This window comes from Ursus maritimus, unplaced genomic scaffold (assembly GCF_017311325.1).
Source record: "Ursus maritimus isolate PB19 unplaced genomic scaffold, ASM1731132v1 scaffold_6, whole genome shotgun sequence".
NCBI lineage: Eukaryota > Metazoa > Chordata > Mammalia > Carnivora > Ursidae > Ursus > Ursus maritimus.
The window spans coordinates 74,581,471-74,604,294 of record NW_024426774.1 but is presented as its reverse complement, the minus strand read 5'-3'; the positions used below and the strand labels follow the sequence as shown (position 1 = coordinate 74,604,294).

The 22,824-nt window shown below is 38.9% G+C and overlaps 1 protein-coding gene across 1 annotated transcript in view; it reads left to right on the top strand.

The window, feature by feature from the left end:
• TMEM131 (transmembrane protein 131) overlaps nucleotides 1–22,824 on the top strand; it is a 255,390-nt gene that overhangs the window by 114,613 nt on the left and 117,953 nt on the right. Inside the window, exon 5 of the mRNA XM_040623556.1 lies at nucleotides 20,542–20,665. Within this exon, the coding sequence (XP_040479490.1) occupies nucleotides 20,542–20,665 (124 nt within the window). The remainder of the gene's footprint in view (nucleotides 1–20,541; nucleotides 20,666–22,824) is intronic.

The following is a 22,824-nucleotide window of genomic DNA, read 5'->3' as shown; positions in this document are numbered from 1 at the left end:
ATGTAGCTGTCCAATTTTCCCAGCACCATTTATTGAAGAGACTGTCTTTTCCCACCGGATGTTTTCCTACTTTATCAAATATTAGTTGCCCAAAGAGCCGAGGGTCCATTTCGGGCTCTCTATTCTGTTCCATTGGTCTATGTGTCTGTTTTTGTGCCAGTACCATGCTGTCTTTGTGATCACAGCTTTGTAGTACAGCTCGAAATCCGGCATTGTGATGCCCCCAGCTTTGTTTTCCTTTTCAAGCAGTTCTTGGAGATTCGGGCCTTTTCTGTTTCCATACAAATTTAAGGACTGTTTGTTCCAGTTCTTTGAAAAATGTCCTTGGTATTTTGATGGGATAGCATTGAAAGTGTAGATTGCTCTGGGTAGCATGGACATTTTAACTATGTTAATTCTTCCGATCCATGAGCATGGAATATCTTTCCATCTTTTATGTCTTCCTCAATGTCTTTCAGAAGTGATTTATAGTTTCTAGAATATAGGTCCTTCGTCTCTGGTTGAAGTTAATTCCAGGTAGCATTATGGTTTTGGTGCTATTGTAAATGGGATGGATTCCCTAATTTCTCTTTCTTCGGTCTCGTTATTCGTGTATAGAAATGCAACTGATTTCTGAGCATTTATTTTGTATCCTGCCACGTTACTGAATTGCTCTATAACTTCTAATAATTTGGGAGTTGCTTCTTTTGGGTTTTCCTTATAGAGTATCATGTCATCTGCAAAGAGAGACATTTTGACTTCTTCTTTGCCAATTTGAATACCTTTGATCCCCTTTTTGTCGTCTGATTGCTGTTGCAAGGACTTCTAGTACTATGTTGAATAATAGTGGCGAGAGTGGGCATCCTTGTCGAGTTCCTGATCTTAAGGAAAGGCTTCCAGCTTTTCTCCATTGAGAATAATATTTGCAGTAGGCTTTTCATAGATGGCTTTTATGAGATTGAGAAAATGCCTTCTATTCCTACACTCTGAAGGGTTTTAATCAGGAAAGGATGCTGTATTTTGTCAAATGCTTTTCAGCATCGATTGAGGAGAATCATATGGTTCCTGAGTCTTTTCTTGTTGATATGATGTATCACGCTGATTGATTTGCGAATATTGAACCACGCTTGCATCCCAGGTATGAATCCCACTTGATCGTGATGGATAATCCTTTAATGTACTGTTGGATTCTATTAGCAAGTATCTTGTTGAGGATTTTGGCGTCCATATTCATTAGGAAATCGGTCTGTAATTCTCCTTTTTGAGGGGTCTTTGCCTGGTTTGGGGATCAAGGTAATATTGGCCTCATAGAATGAGTTTGGTAGCTTTCCTTCTGTTTCTATTTTTGAAATAGCTTTAGGAGAATAGGTATTATTTCTTCCTTGAATGTTTGGTAGAATTCCCCAGGAAAACCGTCCGGGCCTGGAGTTTTGTTATTTGGAAGGTTGTTTATCCATGACTCAATTTCTTCATAATTAATTGGCCTGTTTAAGGAATCAATTTCTTCCGGTTTCAATCTTGGTAGTTTATAGGTTTCCAGGAAGGATTCCATCTCTTCCAGATTGCTTAGTTTATTGGCATATAGCTGTTGATAAAAATTTCTAATAATCCTTCCAATTTCAATGGTGCTCGTCGTGACCTCTCGTTTTTCATTCATAATTTTAATAATCTGGGTCCTTTCTCTTTTCTTTTGGATAAGTCTTGCCAGTGGTCTGTCAATTTTATTGATTCTCTCAAAGAACCAGCTTCTAGTCCTGTTGATCTGCTCACTGTACTTCTGGTTTCTGCTTTGATTGATTTCAGCTCTAATTTTGGTCCTCTGCTTCCTCGTGCGTGGATTAGGCCTGTCCCTCTGTTGCTGTTCCAGCTTCTTGAGGTGAGAATATAAAAACTGCATTTTAGATTTTTCTATTCTTTTGAGTGAGGCTTGGATGGCTATGTATTTCCCCTTAGGACTGCCTTTGTAGTATCCCATAGGTTTTGGACTGTTGTATTTTCATTCTCATTGGTCTCCATAAATTGTTTTGATTTTTGATTTCCTGGTTTATCAGTCATTCCTGAGCAGTATGGCTCTTAGTCTCCAAGTGTTTGAGTTTCTTCCAAATTTTCCTTGTGGTTGAGTTCCAATTTCAGAGCGTTGTGGTCTGAGAATATGCAGGGGATAATTTCAATCTTTTTGTATTCGGTTGAGACCTGTTTTGTGTCCCAGAACATGGTCTATTCTTGAAATGTTCCACCGGGCATTAGAATAGAATGAGTATTCTTTGGTTCTGGGGTGTAGTGTTCTATATATATCTATGAGGTCCAACTCGTCGAGTATGTGGCATTCAAAGCCTTTGATTCTTTGCTTAGTTTTTGCCAGGGTGTTCTGTCTATTTCTGATAGTGGAGTGTTGAGGTCCCCCTACTATTAATGTATTTTCATTTATATGTCTCTTTATTCTGGATAAGAGTTGGCTTGTGTATCTTGCTGCTCCCTGTTGGGCATATATATTATAATTGTCATATCCACTTGTTGAATACTTCCCTTAAGAATAATATAGTGCCCTTCTGTCTCTAACTAAGTCTGTAGTTTAAATCCAATTTATCTGATATGAGAATTGCTACCCCAGCTTTCTTTTGAGGACCATTTGCGTGAAGATGGTACTCCATCCCCTTACTCTCCAGTCTGAATGCATCTTTGGGTTTGAAATGAGTCTCTTGTAGACAGCAAATGGATGGGTCATTTCTTTTTATCCAATCTGCAACCCTGTGGCGTTTTATGGGATGGTTCAAGCCATTTACATTAAGACTGATTACTGAGAGATATGATTTTAATGTTGCCATGTTGCCAGTAAAGTCTTTGTTTGTATTGGCTGTGACTTTCTGTTCTGTATCACTCTTGGGGCCTTTTACTTTTATAGAACCCCCACATATCTCCTGTAGGGCTGGTTTCGTAGTTACAAAATTGGTTAGTGACTGCGATTCTGAAATGTCTTTTATTTCTCCATTAATTCTGAATGACAGCCTTGCTGGATAAAGGATCCTTGGCTGCATGTTTTTCTCTGAAAGAGCTTTAAATATGCTCCCCCAACCCTTTCTCTCATTCCAGGTCTGTGTAGACGGGTCTGACGTAATTCTGATGCTTTTGCCTTGGTATGTGAGAAATTTCTTTGCCCTGGCCGCTTTCAATACTGTATCCTTGCATCTAATATGCGGAAATGCACTATGACGTGACGTGGCGTAGGTTTGTCTTGAGCTTGGGAGGGGTCCTCTCTGCTTCTTGGACACGAATGTTTGTTTCTTGCTAGATTAGGGAAGTTTTCAGCTACAATTTGTTCAAATATCTCTTCTAGACCTCTGTTTTTCTCCACCCCCTCGGGGATGCCGATGATTCTAACATTGGATCGTTTCATTGAGTCAGTAATCTCCCGTAACCTACATTCGTGGGCGTGGATTTTTTTAAGACCATCTTCTATTTTCATTTTTTCCTCTATTAACCCATCCTCCAATTCACTAACCCTTTCCTCTACTTCTGCGGACCCGCTGTCAGAGCCTCTAGTTTTGCCTGCATTTGGCCCATAGAATTTTTAATTTCTGTCAGATTCGCTCTCATTTCTGTCCTTAGGGATTCTATATTCTCAGTAACCTTTTCGTTTATACTTTTTTCAATTCTACTCATCATTTTGACCATCGTTACTCTGAATTCCATTTCTGATAATTTGGTTACATCCATATCCATTATTTCTGTGGCAGAGGCCACAGTCTCACTTTCTTTTCTTTGCTGGGGGGCTTCTCCTTCTTGTCATTCTGATGAAGAGAGGTTGCGGTTTCCAGAGCCCAAATTATTGACTGGGTCCCAGGCGTACTGCCCTTGTTTTATAGGGATCTTAGGGATGTGGGCTTCTTCTTTAAAGATTTTATTTATTTATTTATGTGGCAGCCAACCAGCGAGAGGGAACAGAAGCAGGGAGTGGGAGAGGAAGAAGCAGGCTCCCAGCGGAGGCACGATGAGGGACTCCTTTCCGGAATGCCGGGATCACGCCCTAAGCCGAAGGCAGGCGCTCAATGACTGTGCCACCCAGGCGCGGGTTGTGGGCTTCTTGATTTTCCGCCTGCCTTCTGTGTTCTGGGGGGGAGGGAGCCTGCCGCCGATCTCAGGCAGCCCTGTTTGGGTAGAGTCTCCGCGTCCCCTGCGGGGATGGGGATGGGCACTCTCTGAGCCATTTCCAGGCTTTTGTTCTCTGGCGGCTTTCCCTGGCGGTTTGCTGTGCCTCCTCTGAGATCAGAGCAGCAGCGGCCAATTTCAGCCTCTGTCACGGAACAGAGGGATCGCGGCCCGTTCTCTCTAATGTTCTGGCCACTTTAACTCTGTCTCTGTTGGTGCTGCTCAACCCTGCAGCGTCCGGATGTGCGCCCACCACCGGCGTCCCAGCCCTCACTTCCAGGGCCGGCGATCTCTGTCCTTTGTGTTTGAATGCCGCCAGCCGCCAGCCGCCCGCGGGCCTCCGGGCTCCGGTCTCAGTCTGGATCCAGTGAGCGCACCGGATTCCCGGGTTCCGCGAGATGCCTGGTGGCGCGCGCACCCGGCTCACGGTCTCAGTCTGCTGTTTTGCGGGTGCCGACCGTGAGCGCCCCTCTCCCGTGCAGGTGGCTACCGCTTCCCGCGCCCGAGCGCGGCTCTCTCCTCCGTTTATCTTCCGATATCTGTGCACAGTTTCATGGCTCCCCGCTTCGTACCTCAATACTCAGCGCTGGAGATGTTCATTTGTAGAGATCCAGATGCGTCTTCCTGCGTCTCAGGCTGGTTCCGTGGTTGTTTAGGCTGGTCTGGTACCTATCCCACTCGACTCAGGGGACCGGCTGAAAAAGGTGTCTCCTACTCCTCCGCCATCTTAACTCCTCCTCCCTAGAAGAGGACTTTGAGCTTGTTGAGTGAGACCCTGAGCACATCACCCAGTCACGCTGGGCCTGGACTTCAGACTTAAAGACTTGTAAGACAATAAATGGGTATCACTTTAAGCCTCTAAGTTTGTGGTAATTTGTTATGTTGCAGAAAACTAAGGCACTGTTTATTTATTTACTAGTAAGCACGCATTAGTACTTAACCAAAGTTTTCCGTGATTTAGTGTGACTTCTCTTTTAAGTCTCCCACTTTATCATAGATTCTGTTCACATCCCCAAGGGAACTGAGGAGAGGGAGGGCCAGGGGAAGCTGTTTATATGAGGCCTGTTCAGGGAGGACTCCCTCTGCTTCCTGTGGCGTGGACTGCCCAGAGCGGCAGGAAGCCTGCTCTGTCTGAGCCTGCATAACTAGAGTAGCCTACTGACACCCTTCCTGAGATCTTTCCTTTGCTCCTCGTACTCCGAACCTCTTTGAACAGCATAAGTAGAAAACCTGTCTCCTCTGAGCAAAGGTTCATTTCTGTAGGGTGTGGCCAGGGCCTTTCCTCTTTGATCCCTGGAAAAAAAAGGGCAAGGCAACCCTCAGCAGCATTGCACATCAACCATTCTGATCCACTTGCTGCTTCCAGGCTCCAAGTACTTTCCAGCTTGCTTCCTTACCCGAAGTCCTCTCCTGCAGCAGTCCATCTTCAATCCTGTCTTCTTGAAGGATCCCCCAAACTACCTGTCCATCTTATACTCTGTCTTCTTTATCTTAACTGAGATTGATTATACTGAGAACACAAGAGGGAAAATATTAAGTAAATCAAATTCATAGGGAGGTGAATGACTGGTTGCCAGTTAGCCTACAGAACACTTGAATTGTGAAAGAGCATATTTATTGATGAAAGCTTGTTAGTGGTAAACTTTCAGGATGTAAGGCCATTTTTATTTCTGTGTACTGTTGTTCTATATATATCTACATAAAGCTTGAGGGAAAATAATTTTATCTTCCATACTGTCTTTATACAGCTTCTCCCTGTAGCATCATGCCCAAAATTTGAGGCCCCAGCTGGATCTGTACCCACTTCCCTACTTTCATGGTCCTGTGACACCCCCCCACACACACACCTGGGATTGATGAGCCTGTTGATTAAGGGGTCTAGCTCCTTTTACCAGAGGCAAGAGGAATTCCACTAAAGTTTGAAGAGCTTCTGAGGGCGCTCAGCTTCCTACTTCTTAACCCTAAATGTATTGTTATAAGCCTCTCTGTGGATACCCCTCCATCCCTGCCTCAGGACCAAGTCCTGATTCCACCTTTGTGTTTTTTCCTCATGGTTGGACTATTAAGCCACAGAAAGATTTTGGACCTTGTAGTGGCTGGGCTGTAAGCCATGGAATGATTTTGGACCAGCTTTTTGGTTCCACATCCTTCCCGCTTGTGGCAAGAGGTGGTAGCATCTGCATTGATTAGCTCTCAGAAGGGGAATAAGACTTGGTGTTTAGTCCTTAGAGGCACTGGAAAACATTAACCACAACAGCAAAACTTCACGTCATCATTATAAAGAAATTATCAAATGATGTGTAAAATAAACCACAGTACAGACCATTATCAAAACCATTAAAATGTGTTAAATGTTACAAAAGACAGTGAATAATTCTTATTTACATGATTGGTGAACCTTCCGCAGATGAACCTGACTTTTCTGTGTGATATGGAAGAAGAGACTGTTATTCCATTTTAGAAATGATAAAAATGTTGAAAATAATCAAGATTAAACTGTAGATAAAGCTGCAGAACTGAGTAAAATGGTGATAAATTAGATTTTGATGTTGATTTAGATAATAGAATTCATTATGAAAAGTGAAATAATGTGACTGTATTAAGTCAGTTTGAATACATGAAATTCTGACCAACTTCTAACTTTAAGGATTAAAAAAAAAAAAAAGACTATGAAGTCCTAATGAGGAAGTTAGACAAAAACCTATAAGGAAACAGACTAAAATTTCTACTTGGACAAAAAAAAATCACCTTTGAGCTTATTTTTTGTAATGTTTAATTATAATACTTCCTACCCTGAGTTCTGTAATATTCTATTTTATGTAACATTTGTTAAAGTACTTTCAAAATTGAATTCTTGAGAGATCATATTTAATATATGGGTATATGGGGCTCACTCTGACTAAATAGGATTGAGCATTATACAGTTATATAAGAATCAACTATAAAAATAAGCCAACATCATTATGAAGCTGGCTCAAATATAGGCCTTCAGCAAATACCTTTTGATTCATTGACCTCAAGTAAACAATTCACATAGCAAAACCATCTTGACTGATGAGGTCACTCTAAACAAATGAGGGGGAAAAAAAAAACCCTCTAAATTCTTTATTCTCATTTTATGTGATGATGCTTAACAACTGTAGAGTAGTGTTACTTTCCAGAGTATTCTCATTACTTTACCATATCACTATCTTTACCTTTTTTCATGAAATAACGCACACAGAAAAATGCATAAGATATATATGTAGTTTTACATCTGTCACCCATGTAGGTATTATTATATATTTTTAGTTTATGTAATTATATTTTAGTATCCAAATATTGTGATATAGCTCATTCTGGGGGGGGGGGCGTTTGGCTTTATTGAGATGTAATTGACATGTGACATTGTATAAGTTTAAGGTACACAACATGTTAATTTGGTATCCTTATATATTGCAAATATATAGTAGGGTATAGTATATAACCCCCACTGCTGGGTTAGCTAACACCTTCATCACATCACTTAATTGCCACTTCTCTTTTGTGGTGAGAGCATTAAGCATTTTAGCAACTTTCAAGTATATAATACAGTATTAACAACTGTAATTGCTATGCTGGACATTAAATCCCTAGAACTACTCATCTTCTAAGTAGGAGTTTGTACCCTGACAAACATCTCCCTCTTTCTGCACTCCTCGGCCCCTGGTAGCCACCATTTCTAAGTCTCTGTTTCTGTGAGTTCAGCCTTTTTAGATTACGCATATAAGTGATGTACAGTGTTTGTCTTTCTCTGTCTGACTTCATTTAACATAATGCCCTCAAGGACCACCATGTTGTTACAAGTGGCAGGATGTTCTTTCTCATAGCCGAATAATATTCTACTGTATATATACATACCATATCTTCTTTATCCATTCATCTGCTGACAGTCACTTTGGTTATTTCCATATTTTGGCTATTGTGAACAATGCCGCAGTGAACATGGGAGTGCAGATATCTCTTCGAGATCCCGTTTTCATTTCCTCTGGATATGGGAAGAAGTGAGATCGCTGGATCATATGGTAGTTCTTTTTAACTTTTGAGGAACCTCCATACTGTTTTCCTTAGTGGCTGCATAGTTCATTCTATTTCTTGCCTTTTTTTTCCTAAAGATTTTATTTATTCAACAGAGAGAGAGCGAGCACAAGAAGGGGGAGCAGCAGGCAGAGGGAGACAGAGAAGCAGACTCCCCGCTGAGCAAGGACATGGGGCTTGATCCCAGGACCCTGAGATCATGACCTGAGCCGAAGGCAGACGCTTAACCAACTGAGCCACACAGGGGCCCCTGTTTCTTACCTTTTTAAAGGTCCATTTTTGTTAGGTGTCCATCTGTTCTCTTATTTCTAACCATAGCAAAGTATCCACATTTTACCCATAACTCTTCAGTGACTAAACACATTGCCTCTGATACCCTACCACCACAAACAGCCCTGCAATGATATCCTCTTACAGGATCACTTATGGACTGTCATGAGAATTCTTTTGAAATATAAGGCCAGGAGTGGAATGCATAGGTCATAGAGTGTGAGTACACTTCACTATCTAGATACTGCCTGATTGCTTTTGTGAATATCTGTGCCACTTTATACCCCTAAGAGCAGTGCAAGTGCATTCCTGTAGTTCCACATCCTCTATATTGGCACCAACACTTAACATTAGCCAACTTTCTAATTTTGCTAGTTAAACAGGGATAACGTGATACTTCATTGTTAATTTTGTATTTCTCTGATTGCTGTTAAGTTAGAGTATCCATCTCTTTATATTTTCCCAGTGGAAGTCTGGTTAAGCTGATTCCTATCTTTTTTTGATATGTCCCATTAACCTTTGAACATTTCTTTGCTTTCTGATTCAGTAACACATTTTGGACTTCCTTCTCTTTTCCTTGTCCTAGACCTGTAATTAGCCAAAAGTACAAGAAGTCCTGGTTTCTTTTAATGGGGAATAACATTTCAAACCCATATCTGGACACCAAGTGTACTTAATGCTCTGGGTGTCATCGCTTCTAGGCTTGTGTGAACAGATCTGTGGAGAAGCATATGCATACATATAAATGCATATATGTAGAGGCACCTGGATAGCTCAATCAGTTAAGCATCCATCTCTTGATTTCAGCTCAGGTCATGATCTCACGGTTGTGAGTGGGGCTCCACACTGGGCATGGAGCTTGCTTAAGATTCTCTCTCTCGCTCTCCCTGTGCCTCCCACCCCACTCACTCTCTCTAAAAAATATTTAATTAAAAAATAAATGCATATATGTAAATCATGTCTCATACTGATAATTCTGATTTCATATTTTCCCAACTCAGATCCAGAGTCATGGAGTTCTTCCTCATTTTCCCCCATTTTGTATCTGCATTTCACTTACCCCCCTCCAAATAGTTGGTAGAATATTACCTTCAGATATTTGGTAGAATTTGCCAGTAGAGAGTACTCCTGGACTGGAATTTTCTTTGTGGTAAGGTTTTAAATTATGAACTTAATTCCTTTAGTAGTGTTTTGTTTTGTTTTAAGTGTGGAGTCCAATGTGGGGCTTGAACTTACAACCCTGATATCAAGACCTGAGCTGAGATCAAGAGTAGGACACTTAACCCAACTGAGTCACCCAGGCGCCCCTTTAGTAGTTTTATTTTTTGTAATGCTTACCTATTTTTTTTTTTTAATTTACCAGTTTTGGTAAGCTATGTTTTTCTAGGAGTTTGGCAATTTCAAGATAATTTTCAAATTTATTATCATAAAGTTGCTAATATCATTCTATGATTCTTTTAATGTTTGTAGCATCTGTAGCTGTAACTCCTTTTATCATTGCTGATATTGATAATTGTGCCCTTTCTTTTTTCTTTCTCAGTTTTATCAGGTAATTATCAGCTTACTAGTTTTTTACCCCCAAGACGTGTGAACTTCTTTTTTTTTTTTTCAAGATTTTATTTATTTCTTAGAGAGAGCACATGCGCACAAGTGGGGGGAGGGGCAGAGGAAGAAGCAGGCTTCCACTGAGCAAGGAGCCCGACGCAGGACTTGATCCCAGGACCCCGGGATCACAACCTGAGCCAAAGGCAGACACTTAGCCAACTGAGCCACCCAGGCACGCCTGAACTTCTCACTTTGTAGATCACCTCTATTTTACATGTTTTACTCCATTGATTTCCACTCTTACTTTTATCATTTCTTTCTTTGTACTTTCTTTAGGTTTAATTTGTTATTCTTTTTCTAATGACATGGATGCTTAACTCATTAACTTTTAGGTTTTTTTCTTTTCAAATATGTAGATGTAAATTCATGAACTTTTCTGTAAGCACAGAATGAACTGTATTATATAAGCTTTTAATGAGTTAAGTTTTTTCGTTTTCATTCAGTTCCAGATAGTTCTTAATTTTTATTCAGATTTTGTCTTTGATCCATGGGTTATTTACACATGCATTGATCTGCTTACATATTTATAGGGAATGGAGTTATCTTTTTGTTATTGATATCTAGTTTAATTGGGCTGGGTCTAGAAAATTATGCATATAAAAGAGTTACAAACAGAAGAGACAGAATAGAAAATAACTAGCAAGACGGTACTTTAACCATGTCAGTAATTACATTAAATATAAATAGTCTAAACACACCAATTAAGAGACCAAGATTTTCAGATTAAAAAAGCAAGACTCAACTAACAACAGAAACCCAAAGTGTAGAAAGCAAAACTGACAGAACTGAAGGGAAAAATAGACAATTCAGCATTAATAGAGACTTTAGTACTCCACTTTCAATAATGGATAGACTAAGCAAGAGGTAACAAAAGAAACAAGTCCTGAAAACAGTACAGAGCTCCTAGGCCTAGTAGACATCTATAGAACATTCCACTCAACACCAAAGTACTTACAACTCACACATACATAGAACGTTCTCCAGGATAGACCATATGCTAGACCATAATGCAAGCCCCAGTAAGTCTTGAAGTCATACAAAGCTTGTTTTCTGGTAACTTCATTCTCTAATTCAATAAACTGGAAAGCAATGCAGGAAAAAAGAATCTTGAGATATTAAGCAACATATTCTTTAATAACCAATGAATCAAAGAAGAAAACCAAGAGAGGAATTGAAAATGCTTTCAGATGAGTGAAATGAAAATATAACACAGCAGAACTTATGGAATGCAGCAAAAGCATTGCCCAGGAAGAAACTTTAGCTGTAAATGTCTTAATCAGCAAAGAAAACAGATCTCAAATCAGAAACTTAAACTTCCACCTTAAGAAACCAAAAAAAGAAAAACAAGGTAAAAAATAACTAAAAAGAAAGAAATAATAAAGACTAGAGTAGAAATAAATAAAATACAGATTAATAGAGAAGATTAACAGAAATTGGTTCTTTGAAAAGAGCAACAAAATGGACAAACCCTTAGCTAGCTTGACCAAGGCATAAAGAGAAAAGACTCTCAAATTACTAAAATCAGGAATGAAAGAGGTGACATTACTATCAACCTTATAGAAATTTGAAAAAGGATTATACGGGGATACCATGAACAGCTATATGCTAACAAATTCATTAACTTAGTTGAAATGGACAAATTCCTGAAAAGACACCAATTACCAAAACTGACCTAAGAAGAAGTGGAAAATCTGAATAGATTTATAACAAGTAAAGAGTTTGAATTAGTAATCAAAAAACTTCCCAGAATGAACCATGATGCACAGAAAGCCTTATTAATTCTACTAAAAATTCAAAGAAGAATTAATACCAATCCATTACAAACTCTTCCAAACAATAGAAGAGGGAACATTTCCCAGCTCAGTATGTTAGGCCTGCATTACCATTATACCAAAATCTCACAAAGACACTACAAGAAGACTACAGACCAATACCCTTTTGTTAAAATTCCTCCACAAAATAATAAAAACCAAAATCAGAAACACATAAAAAGGATTATATGCCAGAGTGCCTGGGTGGCATAGTTGGTTAAGCATCTGACTCTTGATCTCAGCTCAGGTCTTAATCTCAGGATCATGAGGACAAGCCCCACATCTGAATTCAATTAATGTAAATATACATCATGTTAATAGAATAGAGGACAGAATAACATATCATGTCAGTAAACACACACACACAAAAAGGATTTGAAAATACATCCTTTCAGGGTAATAACGCTCAAAAAACTAAGTATAGAAGAGAATTTCCCTAGCCTAATAAAGAACATCTATGAAAGTCCCACAGCTAACATCATATTTAATGGTGAAAGACTGAAAGATTTCCCCCTACATAAGAAATGGACAGTTATGCAAGAAAAAGAAGCAAAAGGCACCCAGATTGGAAAGGAAAAAGTAAAAGCATCTCTACTTTTGGATGTTATACTCTGTATATAGAAAATTATAAGCAATCCACTTAAAAAAAATTAGAATAAGTGACTTCAGCAAGGTTCCAGGATATAAGATCAGTATGCAAAATAAATTATATTTCTATATAGTAGCAATGAGCAATAAAAAAATAACAGTTCCATTTATAATAACTCAAAAAGAATAAAATACATAGATATAAATTTAACAAAAGTAATATAAGACCTATATACTAAAAACAACAAACCATTGTCAGAAGAAATTAAAGAGCTGAATAAATGGAAGCCATTTCGTATTCATAGATGAGAAAACTCAAATAAAGATGTTGATACTCCCTAAATTGATCTTTGAATTCAGCACAATTCCCATCAAAATCCCAATTGACATATTTGTAAACATGGACAAGCTGACCTTAAGATTCACATGAAATAAGAGGGATCCGAACAGCCCTTCTTTTAAAAGGAGACCAACAGGAGAGAACTTTCAGTGCCCAATATCAGAAACTTTCTATAAGCTTTAGTCAAGACACTGTGACACCGCCATAAGGATAGACATAAATAAATGGAAAAGAATTTAGACCCAGAAATAGAAGTTTACATTTATTGCCAGCTGATTTGACAAGGATGCCAAAACAATTAAATAGATAAAGAGTAGTCTGCACAAAATGGTGCTGGGACAACTGAGTATCCACAGGTAAAAGAACTAAGTTGGATCCCTGCTTCACACAAAATTAATTCAAAGTGTACCATAGAGCTAAATGGAAATGTAATAAAACTAAACTATTTAGGGGCGCCTGGCTGGCACAGCGGTTAAGCGTCTGCCTTCGGCTCAGGGCGTGATCCCGGCGGTCTGGGATCGAGCCCCACATCAGGCTCCTCCGCTATGGGCCTGCTTCTTCCTCTCCCACTCCCCCTGCTTGTGTTCCCTCTCTCGCTGGCTGTCTCTATCTCTGTCAAATAAATAAATAAAATCTTTAAAAAAAAAAAAAAAAAACTAAACTATTTAATCTTTAGAAGAAAACATTGGACTGTAGCTCCATTATGCAGTGGATTCTTAGATATGACTCCAGAAGCACAAATGATAAAAAACAAAAAATACAAATTGAATTACATAAAAATTTAAAAACTTGTACTGCCAGTGATACCATCGAGAAAGTGAAAAGACTCCACACAATAGGAAAAAATACATACAAAAATCTCATAAGACAATTATATCCACATTGTATAAAGAACTCTTGCAACTCCTTAAATTTTACTGTGTTTAATTAAGTACAGGGTTTCCTTATCTCTCCTTGTTGACACTTCATAAACCCTTTCAATTAAGAACTAGTTTATATTTGAGGTGCCTGGGTGGCACAGTCGGTTAAGCCTCCCACTCTTGGTTTTGGCTCAGGTCACAATCTCAGGGTTGTGAGATCAAACCCTGGCTCGGGCTCCTCGCTGAGTACGATCTGCTAAAGATTCTCTCCCCATCTACCTCTACTCCTTTACCACCACCACCCACAGCCCCTCCCACGCATGTGCATGCCCACTCTCTCTCTGTCTCAAATAAATAAATCTTTAAAGAAAAAGAATTAGTTTGTCATTTTTTTAAGTGTGGATTTTACCCATTAATTTTGTCTATATTCTTTAAATACTCCTATAGTTCATCTTCTAAATATTACCATTTCTAGTTATGCCCCACATATCTGCTTCTCTTTTCATTTTTTTAGCTCTTTCTTTTAAAATAGTCTAAATATATATTATTTTTTCTTGCTGAATTCTTTTTTTTTTTTTTAAGATTTTATTTATTTATTTGACAGAGACAGCAAGAAAGGGAACACAAGCAGGGGGAGTGGGAGAGGAAGAAGCAGGCTTCCAGCGGAGGAGCCTGATGTGGGACTCGATCCCACAACGCCGGGATCATGCCCTGAGCCGAAGGCAGACGTTTAACGACTGCGCCACCCAGGCGCCCCGCTGAATTCTTTTTTTTATCATAATTATTTATGCTGGGTGATTCTTTACTTCCATACAACACCCAGTGCACCATGCAATACCTGCCCTCCTTAATACCCATCACCGGCCTATCCCAGTCCCCCGCCCCCTCCCCTCTGAAGCCCTCAGTTTGTTTCCCACAGTCCATAGTCTCTCATGATTCATTCCCCCTTCTGTTTACCCCCCCTTCATTCTTCCCTTCCTTCTCCTACTGATCTTCCTGCTATTTCTTAGGTTCCATAAATGAGTGAAAGAAACCATATGATATTTGTCTTTCTCTGCTTGACTTATTTCACTTAGCATAATCTCCTCCAGTCTCGTCCATGTTGCTGCAAATGTTGGGTAATAGTTCTTTCTGATGGCTGAGTAATATTCCATTGTATATATGGACCACATCTTCTTAATCCAGTCATCTGTTGAAGGACATCTCGGCTCCTTCCACAATTTAGCTATTGTGGATAATGCTGCTATCAACATTAGGATGCATATGGCCCTTCTCTTCACTATGTATCTTTGGGGTAAATACCCAGTAGTGTAATTGCTGGATCATAGGGTAGCTCTATTTTTAACTTTTTAAGGAACCTCCACACTGTTTTCCAAAGTGGTTGAACCAACTTGCATTCCCACCAACAGTGTAAGAGGGATCCCTTTCTCCACATCCTCTCCAACATTTGTTGTTTCTTGCCTTGTCAATTTTTGCCATTCTAACTGGCGTAAGGTGGTATCTCAGTGTGGTTTTGATTTGAATTTCCCTGATGGCTAATGATTTTGAACATTTTTTCATGTGTCTGTTAGCCATTTGTATGTCTTCATTGGAAAAGAGTCTGTTCATATCTTCTGCTCATATTATGATTTATTTGTTTCTCGTGTATTGAGTTTGAGAAGTTCTTTGTAGATCTTAGATACCACTCTTTTATCTGTAGTGTCCTTTGCAAATATTTTCTCCCATTCCGTGGGCTGCCTCTTAGATTTTTCTGACTGTTTCCTTGGCTGTGCAGAAGCTTTTTATCTTGATGAAGTCCCACAAGTTCATTTTTTCTTTTGTTTCTCTTGCCTTTGGAGATGTGTCATGAAAGAAGTTGCTGTGGCCGATGTCAAAGAGGTTGCAGCCTATGTTCTCCTCTAGGATTTTGATGGATTCCTGTCTCACATCGAGGTCTTTCATCCATTTGGAGTTTATCTTTGTGTATGGTGTGAGAGAGTGGTCAAGTTTCATTCTTTTGCGTATAGCTGTCCAATTTTCCCGGCACCATTTATTGAAGAGATTGTCTTTTTTCCACCGGATGTTTTTTCCTGCTTTGTCAAAGATAGTTGCCCAAAGAGCCGAGGGTCCGTTTCTGGGTTCTCTATTCTGTTCCATTGGTCTATGTGTCTGTTTTTGTGCCAGTACCATGCTGTCTTTGGGATCACAGCTTTGTAGTATACCTTGAAATCCGGCATTGTGATGCCCCCAGCTTTGTTTTTCCTTTTCAACAATTCCTTGGTGATTCGGGGCCTTTTCTGGTTCCACACAAACTTAAGGGCTGTTTGTTCCAGTTCTTTGAAAAAAGTCATTGCTATTTTGATAGAGATAGCATTGAAAGTGTAGATTGCTTTGGGTAGCATAGACATTTTAACTATATTAATTCTTCCAATCCATGAGCATGGAATGTTTTTCCATCTTTTTGTGTCTTCTTCAATGTCTTTCAAGAGTGATTTGTAGTTTCTAGAATATAGATCTTTACCTCTCCAGTTAAGTTAATTCCGACATAACATATGATTTTTGGTGCTATTGTAAATGGAATGGATTCCCTAATTTCTCTTTCTTCGGTCTCATTGTTCATGTATAGAAATGGAGCTGATTTCTGAGCATTGATTTTGTATCCCCCCACATTACTGAATTCCCCCATAAGTTCTAGTAATTTGGGGGTGGAGTCTTTTGGGTTTTCCATATAGAATATCATGTCATCTGCGAAGAGAGACAGTTTGACTTCTTCTTTGCCAATTTGGATACATTTTATCCCTTTTTGTTGTCTGATTGCTGTTGCAAGGACTTCTAGTACTATGTTGAATAATAATTGCAAGAGTGGGCATCCTTGTCGTGTCCTTATGTTAAGGGAAAGGCTTCCAGCTTTTCCCCATTGAGAATGATATTTGCTGTAGGCTTTTCATAGATGGTTTTTATGAGATTGAGGAATGTACCATCTATCCCTACACTCTGAAGGGTTTTAATCAGGAAAGGATGCTGTATTTTGTCAAATGCTTTTTCTGCATCTATTGAGAGAATCATATGGTTTTTGGCTTTTTTCTTGTTGATATAATTTATGACACTGATCGATTTGCGAATGTTGAACCACCCTTGCATCCCAGGGTTGAATCCCATTTGGTCATGATGGATAATCCTTTTAATGTACTGTTGGATCCTATTAGCTAGGATCTTGTTGAGAATTTTGGCGTCTGTATTCATCAGGGATATCGGTCTGTAATTCTCCTTTTTGATAGGGTCTTTGCCTGGTTTGGGGATCAAGGTAATACTGGCCTCATAGAATGAGTTTGGTAGTTTTCCTTCTGTTTCTATTTTTTGAAACAGCTTCAGGAGAATAGGTATTATTTCTTCTTTGAATGTTTGGTAGAATTCCCCAGGGAATCCGTCAGGCCCTGGACTCTTGTTTTGGGGGAGGTTTCTAATCACTGCTTCAATCTCTTCATAATTAATCAGTCTGTTTAATCAATTTCTTCCTGTTTCGGTCTTGGTAGTTTATAGGTTTTCAGGAAGGCATCCATTTCTTCCAGGTTGTTTAATTTATTGGCATAAAGCTGTTGATAAAAGTTTCTAATGATCTTTCCTATTTCACTGGTGTTGGTCATGATCTCTCCCCTTTCATTCATAATTTTATTAATTTGGGTCCTTTCTCTATTCTTTTGAATAAGTCTGGCCAGTGGCTTATCGATCTTATTTATTCTTTCGAAGAACCAGCTTCTAGTTCTGTTGATCTGCTCTACTGTGCCCCTGGTTTCTAATTCATTGATCTCTGCTCTAATCTTGATCACCTGCCTTCTCGTGCCTGGGTGAGGCCTGTTCTTCTATTCCAGCTCCAGCTTCTTGAGGTGAGAATATAAACACTGCATTTTAGATTTTTCTATTCTTTTGAGTGAGGCTTGGATGGCTATGTATTTTCCCCTTAAGACTGCCTTTGCAGTGTCCCATAGGCTCTGGACCAATGTGTTTTCATTTTCGTTGGTCTCCAAAATTGTTTAATCCCCTCTTAATTACCTGGTTTACCCAATCATTCTTGAGCAGGATGGTTCTTAGTTTCCAAGTGTTTGAGTTTCTTCCAAATTTTTCCTTGAGATTGAGTTCCACTTTCAAAGCATTGTGGTCTGAGAATATGCAGGGAATAATCTCAGCCTTTTGGTATCAGTTGAGACCTGTTTTGTGATGCAGTATATGGTCTATTCTGGAGAAAGTTTCATGTGCATTTGAAAAGAATAAGTATTCTGTTGTTCTTGGGTGTAGTGTTCTGTATATATCTATGAGGTCCATCTGGTCCAGTATGTCATTCAAAGCTCTTGTTTCTTTGTTGCTTTTCTGCTTAGGCAGTCTGTCTATTGCTGAGAGTGGAGTGTTGAGGTCCCCTACTATTAACATGTTATTATCTATATGTCTCTTTATTCTGGTTAAGAGTTGGCTTATGTATCTAGCTCCTCCCCTGTTGGGGGCATTTCTTGCTGAATTCTGAACTGAATTGTCAGTCTGATCTTCCAACTCACTAATAGATTTTTATCTACCTTTATACATTATGTTTTTATACTATGTTTTATAATAGTTTCTTTTGTTTTCTATATGATTTCTTTGTTTTACTAATGTCTTGCCATATCTCCTTTAAGTATATCACATTGTGCTTATTTTTAGTTCTTGGTTCAACTTTTCCAACTTCAGATGTGTATTATTCAGAACTTACCGAGTTATATATACTATGACTACAACCAACCCCAAAATCTTTGTGGGATGTAGACTGAAATCAGCACTCCTATCTGAGAAATGCCATTTCTTGGAACAATGTACAAGAGGAAAGCATAAAAGATGACTTTTAAAACTTATGTTATATGTCACTTTTTGCCCACATTTCATTGGCCAAAGAAAATCTTACAGCCACGCCTAATATTAACAAAGTGGAGAAGTATAATCCTCTCACAGGATCTGTCACCAGATTGGGAACACTATGGTTTACCACAACATGGTATGTTTTCTAATTGATTATATTCCTCACAAATCATGTTATTTTGATGTGTGCCCTTAAGAGCTCCTGTCTTGTAATGTATATTGAGGAAAGGCAGAATACCAAGCCTTTTGGTCCTTGAGCCTTGTGAATTTAAGAAGGGCGATGATCCCCAAGGTAGAAAGATCCAGTTCCACACTCACATATGTGTAAAAACTGTTAATTGTCCTATGTTGGCCCCCACTCTATCTGATAGTGCTTAGGCAAAAGGTGTCTTCCTAAATTGTAATCAAACAGCCCTTGATCTTTGGAGGACCAAAGAGAGGAGTTAGAGGTGGGTATGCTCCAGGGTAGCTGATTATCAGCTTCTTACCTCTATAAACCCCTCTGCTATTCTAGGTTGAAGGGGCAGGCTCTGATTGTCCCAAGGCAAGCAGGGAAGGAAATGGAGAATAGTTTTGAAGACTTCCTCTACCCTGGCCTCTCATTGTTAGTTTAGGCTATTCTTTGTCCCTCACATTTTCCTGCCTGCTAGTTCAAGGCAACCCTCTGTTCCCCCAGGGGTTTCTTACTGTTTTTCAGTTAAGCCTTGGAATCAGTATCTTTCTCTAGCTTCTACGGTTTTCCAGCATTGTTGTTTATGTATGTATGGGGGTGGGCTATTCAAGGAGAGCAGTAGCATAAATAAAAACGTGGACCAGAATAGTTGCCTGAGGAAAGGACCTTGTGAAAGAAGTTGTTTTTGTATTAGAAAATGAGGATTTGGATTGGCATAAAGGATAGGGAGGAAAATACAGAGCAAGGAGATTGGTTAAGGCATGGGGGCCATGCACATGAAACCAGCCTGAGCCAGGTTGGAAGGCTGTGAAAATATAGGGAGTTAGTTACTTCTTTAGGTTGAGTGATGTCAGGTTAGGGAGGATCTTAATTTCCACTGGGGAAGAGTGAAGGGAGCAAGCTCACCCATGCACACTCTTACCAAGTGCCTGTGCTAGATAACATGGAGAATACATGGTGCACATATAATGTAACCTTTGTCTGAAAGGTGCTGATAATCTTGTTGAGGAAGTAAGACTGGTGCCAATTAAATGATTAGAGAGCATTAAGAAGAGATAAAATATATATGCAGAATTTTCTGATGCTGAGGAGTTAGGAGGCCTGTACAACTAAGATTAGCTGTGTATGTACTCAATGGACTACATAACTGAGAAGATTTCACTTTTAAAACAAACTAATGTGGATGCCAAGGAGAACATTAAAATGGATCTGTGGCTTTCAGACCACTGAGTGTGTGTTTTATGTTGTTCCTTTGAGAGGAGACAGTATAGTTATAATGGGTTAGAACATGGACTAAAGCCAGATGGCCTGTATTTAAATTTAGATTCCAGGTATGACTTTGGACAAGTTAAGTAACTTTTCTGTGCCTCGTATCCTCACCTATTAAATGAGGACAATAGTAGCCCCTAACTCATAAGGCAGATCTGCTCACATAACGTTGCCACTCAGTTTCTCCTAAATTAAAGAGCATGTATCAGTGGAATTTGGGGAGAAGAGGACATGATTCAGAATTAGTAGGGAAGCAGGGTGGTATTACAGAAAGCAATGCAAGGATCTGACCATTTTGTTCCCTGCCTTCTTCCTCACTAGACTGTAAGCTTCCTCTAGGCAGATTTGCTTCATCATATCCCAGCCCCTGGCTCGGTGTGTGACATAAAATTGGCACTCACTGTGTATTTGTTGAATGCATTTTCATATGTAATTTTAAATATAAACCAATTTAATAAATAGTTTTATGTGTTTGGATATGTATTTGTCCCATAGTTTTGATATTTTAATTTTTTTAACAACTAGAAATAATCTTTGAAGTATTTATGACAGGTTTGTTTTTGTTTTTGTTTTTTGCTTTTACAGGCCAGTTGGAATGCCAAAAATGGAAAAAGTTTACTTACATAATCCTAGTTCTGAAGAAACTATTACTTTAGTATCAATATCTGCTACAACATCACATTTTCATGCATCATTTTTTCAAAATAGGGTAAGTATTTCTACTATAAATGTTACCCTTGAGTTTGAAATTGAAATATCTAGATTTTTTTATGTATAATTTCCCTTTGCTGTGATTAAAATCCAATGTGAATGTTTCATATTTGTTTTGGGTTACAGTTTGCCTCATTTCCTAAGAATTATCACGTCTACTCTTAAACACACATTGTTTTTCTCAACATGAAACAACTTAACAATTCCACTTTGAACCTAGGCACTCTGAAAAATGTAGCAGTCAGATATTTATTTGATTTTTTTCCTTTTTAATAATAAGTAATTCCTCAGCACCGTGTTAGTTTTCTGTTGTTCCATAAGAAACTGCTACAAACGTGATGGCTTAAAACAACACCCACTTATTAGCACATTAGTTTTCTAAGTTGTAAGTCCAGTGGGCTCTTTGCTCAGAGTATCATAAGGCTATAATTAAGATGTCAGCTGGGCTGAGTCCTTGACTGGAGACTCAGGGAAAATCCACTTCCAAACTCATTCAAATCGTCAGAAGAATTCAGTTCCTTATGCTTGTAGAATTGAGGTCCCCATTTCATTGCTGGCTCTTGGCCAAGGACCTCTCTCAGTTCCCTAGGGCGCCCACATTGCTTGTCACCATCTTCAAGCCAGCAGTAATGCGTCATAGCTCCCTCATGCTTCAGGTCTCTTTGGCTTCCTCTTCCACCGCCAGTGGAGAAAATTCTGCCTTAATCGTGTCATCGGGTCAGAACTACCTGGATAGTCTCCTTTTGGATGAACTGTGTCAACTAACTAATGACCTCAGTTACATTTGAAAAATCCCTTTTATTGTGTAATATAAATAACCACAGATATGGCATCTCCTCATAGTCACAATCTCAGAGATTAGGGCAGGAAATTTAGGGGGCTATTTCAGAGTTCTGTATACCATAAGTATCCTCTAAAATTTAACTTTGTAATCATTTCTGTAGATAGTATGAAAACTTGTAATTAAAAAAAAATTATCTGACCAAAAACTTGGGTCTTCAAAAATTTTGAATTTGAGACGATACGTACATTAAGCTTTAATAGATAGGCTGCTAAAATAACTAATAAATGAGCTTCCAGAAAAGCTAAATAGCAAGGATCAGAGGGAGGTAAATGAGTAGAACTTAATTTCAACTTCCCAGAGTTTCCACTGACTCCTTTGAAGAGATATGACCAAATAAAAAGGATCTTTTTTAAAGCAGCTAAAATTATACAAATTATTTAGATTTTACATTCATTCCTCCTTTCAAAAATCCTATCTCATCATATGTTGTCCTTAGCTAGCAACTTCCAGAGTAAAAAATAAAATGACATAATTTTGGCTTTTTTAAATCTAAAAGTATTTTATTAGCAAGGAACTGATGAGTTAGCATGTTACTTTCAGTAATAAAAATTTTATTTTTGTAGTACTCATGGAAAACGCCCCTTTTCTAAAATATTTCTTTAATTAAATTTTCCTGGAGTTATTTTTTGTCATTACCTAAAAGGTACTTTCAGAGCTTTTATAAACATGCTGATGTTCTCAAAAAATAGAATGCCTGTGCTGGGGAGAGACTTACGTATTCATTCAGTCCAGTGCCCTCATTATGCAAATGAAGAAAGAGCTCAACTCCAGAAAGTTTTGCTTCTATCATGCAATTAATGTCAAGAACCAAGGTGAGGGTCTAGGTGCTCTATTGGCCTGATCTGTATCATATTAAGCTACAGTGTGGGTCATATATGTTACCACCTGCGTATAGACGTGCACTTCTGTGTAAATGCAACCACTCAGCTTCTGGGCCTGGCCAATGTGCAGAGACATGTTGGGTTAAAGAGCAAAATAGTGAAGTGAAAATGGAAACAGTTTAAAAATAGTTCACAACTGCACTACAGATTTTATTTTTAACTCATTAACATTCTTTGCTAATTCAAGCAACGTTTTGTTGCTTCTAAACACCTAAGCTTCACCCTTGTTTAAAGGCCAGGGTTTTCACTTTTTTCATGTTTCTATCGTAAGACATAGACTAGATCAAGAGTTACAAATACAGGTTGTTAACAGGGACCATATAAATAATGTAAATGAGAGAAGCAGGCCACGTGGAATGAGGGTGACCTGGAGAACACGTGGCCGGTCCAAAGGGATCAGCCCACACTGAGCTCCAGGCGGTGGTTCCCGTG